General features: G+C 46.9%; 1 protein-coding gene across 1 annotated transcript; it reads right to left on the reverse strand.

Annotated features, from left to right (window-relative positions):
• Positions 1-1621: 1621 nt before the first annotated feature.
• LOC119377083 (major facilitator superfamily domain-containing protein 6-A) lies at positions 1622-3139 on the reverse strand (the record flags this gene model as incomplete). The annotated part of the gene is given in 1 exon segment (XM_037646688.2): positions 1622-3139. A coding segment is annotated over 1 exon segment (1518 nt), but the record flags the coding sequence as incomplete, so codon positions are not given.
• Positions 3140-11860: the final 8721 nt, after the last annotated feature.

The raw sequence follows: 11860 nt of genomic DNA on the forward strand, positions 1-11860 counted from the left end.
ATGGATGGATGGATGGATGGATGGGATGGATGGATGGATGGATGGATGGATGGATGGATGGATGGATGGATGGATGGATGGAGGATGGATGGATGGATGGATGGATGGATGGATGGATGGATGGATGGATGGATGGATGGATGGATGGATGGATGGATGGATGATGGATGGATGGATGGATGGATGGATGGATGATGAGGGATGGATGGATGGATGATGGATGGATGGATGATGGATGGATGGATGGTGGATGGATGGATGGATGGATGGATGATTGGATGGATGGATGGATGGATGAGATGGATGGCTGGATGGATGGATGGATGGAGGATGGATGATGGATGGATGGATGGATGGATGGATGATGGATGGATGGATGGATGGATGGATGGATGGATGGATGGATGGATGGATGGATGGATGGATGGATGGATGGATGGATGGATGGATGGATGGATGGATGGATGATGGATGGATGGATGGATGATGATGGATGATGGATGGATGAATGGATTGGATGGATGGATGGATGGATGGATGGAGGATGGATGGATGGATGGGATGGATGGATGGATGGATGGATGGAGGATGGATGGATGGATGGATGGATGGATGGATGGGATGGATGGATGGATGGATGGATGGATGGATGGATGGATGGAGGATGGATGGATGGATGGATGGATGGATGGATGGATGGATGGATGGATGGATGGATGGATGGATGGATGGATGGATGGATGAGGATGGATGGATGGATGGATGGATGGATGGATGGATGGATGGATGGATGGATGGATGGATGATGGATGGGATGGATGGATGGATGGATGGGATGGATGGATGGATGGATGGATGGATGGATGGATGGATGGATGGATGGATGGATGGATGGATGGATGGATGGATGGATGGATGGATGGATGGATGGATGGATGGCTGGAGGATGGATGGATGGAGGGATGGATGGATGGATGGATGGATGGATGGATGGATGGTGGATGATGGATGGATGGAGGAGGATGGATGGATGGATGGATGGATGGATGGATGGATGGATGGATGGATGGATGGATGGATGGATGGATGGATGATGGATGATGGATGGATGGATGGATGGATGGATGGATGGATGGAAACGCCCAAAGTGCCTGAGGTTCGCTAAGAAATGCTTCGCACTTAAAACGGTCATGTTGCATGGCAGAAGCGTACAATTGCACCAGGCGTCACAACACGTGGATTGCGCAACGAGTGGATGGCCCACCCTCGATTCAGAGTTGACCATTATCAGTATGTTCATGGCAAATCGAAAGAATAACTGTTGGGTCGATACTTACAAGATACTTATTCGTTGGAAATGATCGTCCTGTCCAGGGACAACGCACGATAATACTCGCCTATTCATGACAGCCCAAAAAGAATAGGTGTATGAAATTGCAGACAGAATACTGCGGTGCTTTTTCAGCAAACAGATAATCCCCTAACATCCTAGAAACGAAAAAACACAAGGGAAATTTACTCCCTCAACGCGTAAGCAAACAGAGCATTCATTTACAAGACAACTGCAATTCTCGGGGAATAGGACTATACCAGTTCCGTATTTATGAGACGCGAATAGCTTACCGAGGCCGAAGTAAATGCCACCGACGCAGCTCTGCACGGTTGGCTTGAGTCCCCTGGGCGCAATGTGCGTGCCATAGGTGCCGATGGCCACCCACAGAAGGTGGAACGTCATGGCCTCGAGTCCTTCCAGGGGAATGCACCACAGGGGATGTTGGCCGATGTACGAGTAGCCCACCAACCTGGCGCAGTAGACCAGACCGGAAAGGGCGATGATATTCACGACGCCCAGCTTGTCCATAAACCACTTGGTTTCATAGAGAAACAAGAAGCCAGCGAACCCACCGACAGATATGGTCAGCCCAAGAAGGTAGTTGGCCGCACCGAGATCGAGCAGGTACCAAAACAGAAAGTACTCGAGAAAGCCGTACACGCTTCCGAGGCAGAGCACAAACAAGAAGAGGCTCAGGAATGGCGGCTGCTTCATCAGTCTCCGGGCCTTGTAGAAGACGTTCCTACCGGGAGTGGCCACTTGTATTTCTAGTACATACGTAAAGATTGCCGTGAGCACAGTAAACACGTTGAACATGTAGAAAGCGGGCGAGTAGTCAAAACCCGTCATCACATGCTCGCTGCTCAGGTCGATGAAGAATCCCGAGAGCGGGGCGCAGAAGACAGAGCCCACGATGGCCCAGAAGCGCTGCCATGCAAAGCGTCCTTCGTGCGCGTGCACCATCGACACAGTCGTGGCGTCCAGGAGAGTGAAACATATGGAGACGAGCACCTGAAATATGATCCGCAGCACGAAGTAAACGGAGATGGTGATGCGGCGGTCACTGCCTTCGGGCGGCGTGCATTCAGCGTGCCAAAAATCGGCGGCTGACACGGCGTCCACTTCTTCGGTGTCCTCGACGGTACACTTGAGCGAGCAGTTAGTGTGGTCCTGGTCAGGAAGATGCTTCAGACAGGACACGTTGTGGAAAACCCTGCTCTCCCACGTGATGGCCGTCACCGGGTGCAGGCAGAGAAGGTCGGGATCCCGGGCAGGCTCCAGGTAGAGGCCGAGAGATGTGCTGCGCGCCAGCGTGTCATTCTCGCTCACCACGTGGCACTCCTTGTTGCCGTAGTCGTCCGTGAAGCAGATGCCCGTCTCGTCGATAGCGTGAAGCCACTCGTTGTCTGGACATTCGGGACGACAGTCCGATAGAAGCACGGGCAGCGCTAGTCCCGGCGACGGCTCGGGACACGCTCCGTGCTCGTCACCGCAGTGGTCCACCACCACCTCGAGCTGAAGCGACGGGCCACAGTGCAAGTGTATTGCCGGCGGTGGCACGGGGGGACCCAGGGCCTGTGGTACCAGCAGCAGGCTGGTGCCGGACAGCGCGGTCAGCATCAGGCAACCCAGCAGCGCACACTTGTAACTGCCGTACTTGTCTCCCAGGAAGGTGGCCGCGTAGGGTCCCAGAAGCTGAGCGAACGGCACGATGCTGTAGATGATGGCGGTCTCCTCCACGCTCAGTCCAAGCTGACGCATGTGCACCGTCAGAAAGGGCAACAAGCAGGCCGTACCTGCGAACATGAGCTCAGTGTGAGGTATGGTTTCCCATTGCCCTTTGGGGCTGCCGGCGTCGACACGGGGATGTCAACTGTTCCTTGTGTAAGGTACAAAATATGTCATTGTAGTGATAAAAATTTCGAAGCTTAATTACGCAATGTTAATTACAGCAGTAGAATGCCTGTCTAGAACAAAATGCAGCTCCCAGAACACATCTGCATAATTTTGTGTAAGGTGTATTGATGCCGTAGGGCGAACTAACGAAATAAAATAAAACAGAGCGGCTAAGGAGTGCGTCATTCCATCTGCATGGGTGACTTCGAGGGGGGGAAGGGCGAGCGCGCCCTTGCGACCCCCCGTAGCTGACGCTTCATCTAACAATGATCGCTCAGTTGCCGCATGGTTAAAGGCGCACGGACCTGACCTCTCAATATCATTTTGCTCTTGTTTTATTGTAAAGCGGATGTCACAAAAAGAATGACAAGGAAGGTGCCTCGGCTGCTTCTATACACCTTTTTTTATTGAAATAGAAAATAAATGAAGGAGTTGTCACCATTGCTTGGTGACGGCTACCCCTTTCCACATAGTTGTTAGGGTAATAAAATAATCAATAAAATAATATATATATATATATATATATATATATATGTATATACACACGCCTAGTTTTACAGTAAAGAGAATTAGAGTCACAGTCTCGCCGCAAGGGCGAAGCAGTGAATGCGATAGCAACAAATTGGAATCTCACGCGAAGAACGGCAAGCAGCTCGAAACTTGTAGCGCAAGCACAAAGGACGCACGAAAAGAACACACACAGGACGAGCGCGAATTAACCACTGTCACAGTTGTTACTTCTTTGTGTTTGAGCAGCACGCTCCTTTTGCAAACGCGGCCGCTGCAGCGAGCGAAGTGATCTTCGTGCGGTCTGTAATTTCAACGCAAACTTTGCGGTGAAAGCACAAGACGTACAAACACCGCCATCACGAGATAAGCGCGAGCGCACGAGCGACCACGCCTTGTAGGGCAATGTAGAGGTGATAGAGGCAGGAGGAGCGCGCGCATCGCAACGAGCGGGGCGACGACCTTTAAAGCGCACCCCTCACGCCATCTCACTGCTGATGCAGAGAACACGCTGAAATGCATCTGAGTTCTCTGCGTACCGCGAGCAGTAAGTGGTGTATATAAATAGCTCGCCGTTAGCATGCTGAAGGGCGTAGGCTACGTGGCCGAGCAGTCTAACGCCGCGCGCTGCGGAGCGATCATATGGACACCCACGGCTGGTGTTTGCCGTCGGTATATATATATATATATATATATATATATATATATATATATATATATATATATATATATATATATATATACATATATATATATATATATATATATATATATATATATATATACATATATATATATATATACATATATATATATATATATATATATATATATATATATATATATATATATATATATATATATATATATATATATATATATATATATATAATATATATATATATATATATGAAGCACACGACCGGGGATTCGAAACTGTGACCCCTAGCTCACAGAGAGAATCAAAGAAAGAGAGAGAAAGGGGATAAGGAGAAAGAAAGAAAAGAAAGGAAGAGAAGAATAAGAGAGACAAGGAAGGCCGCGCCCAGCTCCACACATCAGGCTTGGCACCACTAGTGCGAAGCTTAGTTTTTGACATGAAAGTGTTTTATGCTGCGGTCCACCAAGACCTCAGTGACGTATTTCCGTCACGGAAATGACGTCGAAAAAATATACACGATCAGATGGCAAAGAAAAAAAGTTCTATGAACGGGCATCGAACCCACGACCGCGCGGTCAGCAACAACCATTGCCCGGCACGCTATCCCCTACGCCACGGTCACAGACTGCAGCGGCTTTACAAAGGTGCCTTTTATATCTACCACTCTCACGGTCGGCGGGGTGGTGTTGCCCTCTGGGAGCGGTAAGGTAAAGTAATTCGTCATTACTGTGGCCTCCGCGACTAGCACCTGCAACGCGTACGTCCGTCCCATTCGGCGCGTTTTCAAAAGAAGTTCAAGTTTGTCAATGAATTAACACACCGCGAAGTGGCGACCTTAGCCCTAGCGTCGTAAAAGCGTTGGCCTCGCTCATATCATCACGCTAATACAAACCAAATATAGCTCTGCGACGCGCGCCTGTCTCACCTGGCTGTAACACCGTTCCCCGCTCACGCGCTCGCCCCGAGAAAAACCGCGGCCGGGCTACCGGGGCGGCACGACGCGCCTTGCGTTTCCCTCTAGTCCGGCCGTGGTGTTCAATCACATTTTAACATGCCGCGGGATGGCGACCTAGTTCTGCGTCCAATATGCGACGCTCTTCTGGCTGTCACACCTCGTTCTCTGATAACGCTTTCACCGTTAACTATCCCAGTCAAAAAATCCGACAGGCTGTCGGTCTGTCGGCCTGAAAGCAATATGTTATTTTGGCCTGTCGGTCTGTCGGGTCTATCGGATTTATCGGGACTATCGGGTTTATCGGGACTGTCGGTCTGTCGGGTCTATCGGATTTATCGGGACTGTCGGGTCTATCGGGACTGTCGGGTTTATCGGGACTGTCGGTCTGTGGGTACCTCTGTCGGTCTGTTTGCACCTGCAACGCGGGAGGGGGCTCCTCCTCCTCCTCCTCGAACGCCTCCACGTACGGAGGGGTTGTGGCGGCCAGGGGCGTAACCAAGGGGTGGGGGGTGGGGTTAAAGCCCCCCCGAAATTTTTCAATTTTGCTTGCGTATATATAGACGCATACATACAAACGCACGCACGAGCATACAAAAAGCATGGTTGAACCCTCCCCCCCCCCTCCGAAAAAAATTTCTGGCTAAGCCCCTGGTGGCGGCCTATTCTTATGCCGCAATGTGTAGTTGTAAGGCTTCACCACAACCCTGGCCGAGGCCTTTCTGGCAAAGGTAAACTTCTGTGCTGTGTTATTTAAATAACTAGCTTATTATATGCATGTGCCAGCGGTTGACCACATGCATTGTTCCAGTACAAAAACGCACCTTCAGTTTTGACATGTAATATACAACTCCTACGGCCACTCTGGTTTTGCAGTGTAGCTTTTAACTGCACTTAATATGCTATAATATGAAGTTTACAGCCTGTGCTGAAGCTTCGTGCAATTTCTGCACCACTAATTGGCAAAAACTGAATTGGTCATGTATACATGAAAAGCATGCATACTCATTGGCGCAGCGGCCAACACCAGAATATCGCTGGTGGCAGCCAAATTCACTTCCTAACCGCAGCAGCTGGAGAAGCGAGCGCAACTCACATACTTGACGAGTTTCCACTCAAAGATGTTTGCCTGAGCATGAACTGTGTACCCCTGAGAGCCACATTAATTTTATCATATCCGTTGGCTGGACATGTTCACCCTTTGCTGAGCGGCGTTTTGCTGAACACAGTCCAGATGAGAAACACTGCCAGACACACAAAAGACTTGCTCATGCGCTCGAAGACTACCAGCCACTCGCAAGAGACCACAGGTTTCCAAGCAGATGCCATGAACTCGTGTCAGCCTAGGAAAGGTGGTCATAGGCTGTACAGCATTAACACTTTGCCAACCTTGTGTAATTCTAGTGTATCAGCAAGGTCTGAGCAGTCTGTGCCCACAACCACCAAGCAGACTGCATTGCTGTTGCCCTAGAATATCAGTGCGGCCAATTGCTGCCCCAGGATTTCCCGCAGTGGTCACAGAGCTGCAAGTGGAAAATAGTCGGCTGCACCTGTGACGATCATCTAAGAACCACCGTCACCCACTGGAACCATCTTATGCAGCTTAGTATGCCAAATCACAGCATGGCCAAGCCAAGATGACCACGACCCAACATAGGCAACGTTGCAGGCTAGAGTCCCTGCGATACAAGTTCGGGCATGCAAGATCCTATAAAAGTCGGCTAATTTGTGTGCTTCAATGTGCATTTCAACTGAAACACTCCTAGTGCAACCACCACGAAGCAGAGCACACCAGCACCAAGAGGTAGCGCTACGGCCGCACCAGTCACCCTTCAAGCCCATAGTTTGGATGTGCTTTAAATATGGCATCATATAATGAATGGAGTGTGTATTACCATATGTTTGAATGAAGTGTTACAAGTTTTTTCTGCCTTTTACTTGATTCTGTCCATAGAAAAATCTGTAAAACTACATGTTCTACTATGAACAAAAGAGGAGTTAATTAAGGGCTCGTTTCTTAGACAAACATACAAAGCCGCCAGGTAATGAAGTCAACAAATGCCTAGGGGATGTCATTCAAATTTTTTATAGTTCGAACTGAGCATTGTTCTACTTTCTCTGGCAATCCGCCAGTTTCTGGGAGAGGTGCCGCCGCACATCCTTCATCCTTTTCTTCCCTCGTCCTCGCTCACTGCAGACCCCATGTAGACTCCGAAGAGGCCTGCACAAAAAAAAAGCAATCACAAGATTCAAGCAACCAAATGCACTGGCGTCACTGCAAGTTCCCATATTATTTGCAAGGTTAAACGAAATAATCTAGCCAAGGCGCTTTAATACAACTAAATAGTAAGACATATTGTAGGGCAACTGGCAAGCGGTGCCACAAGTATTCTAGTACATTATTTCATATCATCGGTGCAGTGAGCATCACCTCTTGCTTTCAAATCAACGCCACGATTCAACACGTCTGCAGCTGTAACTTCACCACCAAAGGCACCACCATATTGTCTGCAAACTTACCTGTGATTGCTCTCGCATACTTTTTACTTGTCAGTATACATCTTGGTAATTTCCGTACTGGACATAATTGCAGTTCCTAGCAGAGCAGGTCTTGATCGTGCGCTTCTATGTGGCCTATGCAATCAACTTTGTTTTGGCATGTCACAGCATGGCCAAGCCATGCTGCAACATGCTGGAGCAAATTTCAGAGGCCACAAAGAGGGAAGCACAGCTCAACCTGTCAAGTGAGCCGCTGTCGCCAGCTGTACTTTAGCTGCGTATTCGACGAGGTAAGGAGGCAATGCAGTGCCGAGAAGGAGAGTAACACGATTGTCCTTAGGTGCCTGGATGGTGCGCCAGTTTATTATGCATACAATTTGAACATGCTGCGGCCTAAACACTCACAAAGTTTCAGGGTCCCTCAAGTTTACTGCCATTGTGGCACAAGACATGCTGCAACAATCTGGTATATAGGTGCCGCCGTGTTGCTGGTTTTGTTAAGAAGCCTTGAACTGCTGGCAAGTATTTTTGGCAATCTTGCCTCAACACTCGCCTGGAAGCATTGTTCTATTCAGAAATAACAATCTCTTGCTTTAATTAGAACTAACAGACAATGATGCCAAGGGAAGTGCTACGTGATGCCAACAGGCAGAAAACGTGTTCCATGCTCGCCGTCATGGCTACTAGTGGCGCTGATTAACACTCCCAGGTTTAAAACACACATAGACCTTTTTAACAGAGAGAAGGATCGCCTCCTTTCTGGGCTGTTGCACGAGAATACGAAAGCCAATGTCACAGCCTTGGCAGTGCATTTTTGGGGGGTCACGCATGTCAACAACAGGCCAGTGAGAGCTATGGCAGCGCCCAGGGAGACTTCATTGACAAAGTGCTTTTATCAGGCTTACATTCAAGGAACGCACTCTTTCTCCACCTTTAGGTGTTACTTCAGGCACAGGGCAAGCTTGAAATTATTTGAGCAGGTAAACCCAAGATAGAGTCCAGCACAGCACGCGTGTGCAAGCACATGCGACGCAGTTAAGCTACACTGACTCAAAGTGGACAACCTATATTCTGGCCTGACAGCTTTGCTGGCGCGCCCAGCTGCTATCGGCATGCCAGCGCAGAGATAGAACATGCCCTATTTCACTGCACGCAGCAGTGGCAGTCCACAAAATGGCAGCGTGTGGTCTGCATTCAGAACGCACATCCGTGGTTTACTCACATTAACCAGCGATTGCATAATTGTTCGCCTGCTCGAAGGGATTACAAATCACATGTGCGTGTAGGCCAATGATAGCATAGAGTGCCGTGACACATGGAACGCCTGGGAAGCCTTAGAAATCCACTCTTTTATGTACATGATCCATTTTTGTTTCTAACACAACCTATGTAATACCAATGCTAGTGCTTTTCCCAGCTACAAGGGACAGGATAGCACCATGCTTGTGAAGAAAGTAGTTTTCGATGCATAGTCAAACAGTGCACCGAACAAGAAAAAACATGCGCGTCAACCAAAAAGCATAGGCGCACAAGCATGGAGCGACTAAAAGTGTACATCAACCAACAAACACAGAGCTGCGGTCTCGTTATGCACCACTCTACAGTCCTGCACGCAGGACTATAGATTGTGGAATTAGCTGCCGTAGCCGTTGGCATGTCCAATTTCACTGCACGTGGCCTATCGTCGAATACACCAGACTATATCTCAGCCTTTAAGGCAACCAGCCATAAATATATTTTATTGGATATAGCCGACTACTAATAGATGTACAAGTACATGGATCCTTCAACAATGCACTGACTTCAAATTACCTTTCCATCGTCCTTTGATGACCAATAACGAAGTTGATGCTGTCCTCCTGAGCCAATGGCATCTGCGTGTCAACTGCAGAAAAAAATGAGCCGGTTTCCAAAATTGCTAGATTTTATAAGAACTATGAATTATTGCAAGAAAAAACCAAACCAGAGCAGGCACAGATACTAATAACAAAAAGGCAAGATGAATAGGTTACATTTTGGTCCGGTACATGAACAAGCAGTGGCAGCTCACAAGAGTATTGTGTAGTAGTTGCCAAAATGACCAACACTATGACAATGAAATGACAAAGGAACTTTTCTGCCAGAACTCAAAGGAAATAGTTATAAATGTTAAACAGAAAAGGTATTAACCATAAAAGACCTAACTAACCATAAAAGACTTCAAAAATTAAAAATTAATTAAAAATCATCTTTATACCTTAATCGAAAGCAAATAAATAGTTCTTATATGGCATATTTTATCATTACATTTTTTTGTTTTAAGGAAGAAAATAATTTTCGAAGTTCCCCACTGACGTCAATGAAAAACTACAATGAGAAAGCTGCCGTATGAACAAGATAGCCGTCAACGGGGAACTTAAAAAATTATTTTCTTCCTTTTTTTTTTAAACAAGGAAATAAGGTGATAAAACATGCCATATAAGAAGAACTATTTATTTGCTTTAGATTGAGGCACAAAGCAGATTTTTAATTTTAACATCACGTGATGCAAATTGCATCTCAATGTGGACCAACGTGAAGATTTTCTCAAATTCGTGATTTTTGCTTATAGGATTTGCAGCCTTCAGTGGCCTGAAAATATTTTTAACACAAAATGTACCTTTCCTAGAGCAAGTACTGATTACTCAGATACTCAGAAATAGTCGATATTAAAAGTGAAAAAATGCAAACATTTAACATTATGGCATAGTTTCTGGACACATATATGGCAGAAAAATTGCAGTAATGTTATTGACCTTCGAACACCTTGTACAAACGTCTTTGCTTTAATATGTAAACCAAATTCACTACTGAAAAGAGACACGATACTCTCAGAATAAATTCTGTTACAAACATCACTCAGATGACATTCTGCGAAATTCGAAAGGCTCCAACGTGACCGAAAAATTGCTTCTCTCCAAAATATTCTAGTAATTCAGTGTTTTCAATGCAATAAATCAGCACTACTTTTTCGAACACATTTGAGATAGTTGCCAAAGTGGCTGGGACCTGTGGCGTGGAACGGCCCTCAGAGAGCTTCGTCTGCCCCCGGGGAGGTTGTCACACTCCGAGGTGGAGTCGTGAAGGAGAGAAGGTGCAACAGCTAGAGAGGAGCAAGCTGTTGTTGGGCTGACTGTCCTCTCTTGCACTGCACTAATCATCTCACCTTGTAAATAAATCCATTCGATCACTACAATATCCACCCACTCTAATTCCCCTGTCACACGGCAAATCTAATGTCATTTACAGCTAATGTCATTCGTTTGTAATGTCATTTGTTTGCTGTCACACGGGGAAACTAATGCCATTCGATGAAAATGACATTTCCTGTCGAATGAGTTCCCGAAACACATTCGCATTCGATTTCGGACCGAATGCGTAGTCTCGACGCCAGGAACCTTTTAGGGAGATAACTGTTGACTTATGTATGCGTAACTTTTGTAATTCGTAAATATGTTATTCTTTACTAGATTAACTTATTACTGGTTTGATCACGTAACAGCACATGCGAAAGTTTCTAAAAGAAAGCTACTCTCAACTACAGCGGCTGGACGCCGGCCATGTTTCATTTGTGATCTCTTGTTGTTGCCCGTATCGCAGGTGTTGATAGTCCGATTGCACGTGTTTTGGTGATCAAGGTGGTGACTACACGAATTAGCTGCCGCCGTCTCATTTCTGCAGCCGGAGTGTCAGTCGTGCTCCTATGCTTTAGTTCACTGTACCAATAGTACCAACGCCCGGTCATATCGTCGGCCATGTTGGTTTTCGATTGGTTCTTGGCTTGACTTCGTTTGTGTCGTACAGCTGTGGCAAGTTGTGTAAAACGGCTGCGTTTATATTCTTCGAGCAGCTTTTTAGTAATAGAAAATTATTTTCGAGGATACAAGCATGTGAGATGCAAGTTTTAATAGATTTTTATTTGTCCCAACGTCACGGCTCAGGAGGGCTAAGGCCATGGTCATCATTTTAAAATGACATTTGTTTTCGTCGTGTG

Source organism: Rhipicephalus sanguineus, unplaced genomic scaffold (genome assembly GCF_013339695.2).
Source record: "Rhipicephalus sanguineus isolate Rsan-2018 unplaced genomic scaffold, BIME_Rsan_1.4 Seq342, whole genome shotgun sequence".
Classification (NCBI taxonomy): domain Eukaryota; kingdom Metazoa; phylum Arthropoda; class Arachnida; order Ixodida; family Ixodidae; genus Rhipicephalus; species Rhipicephalus sanguineus.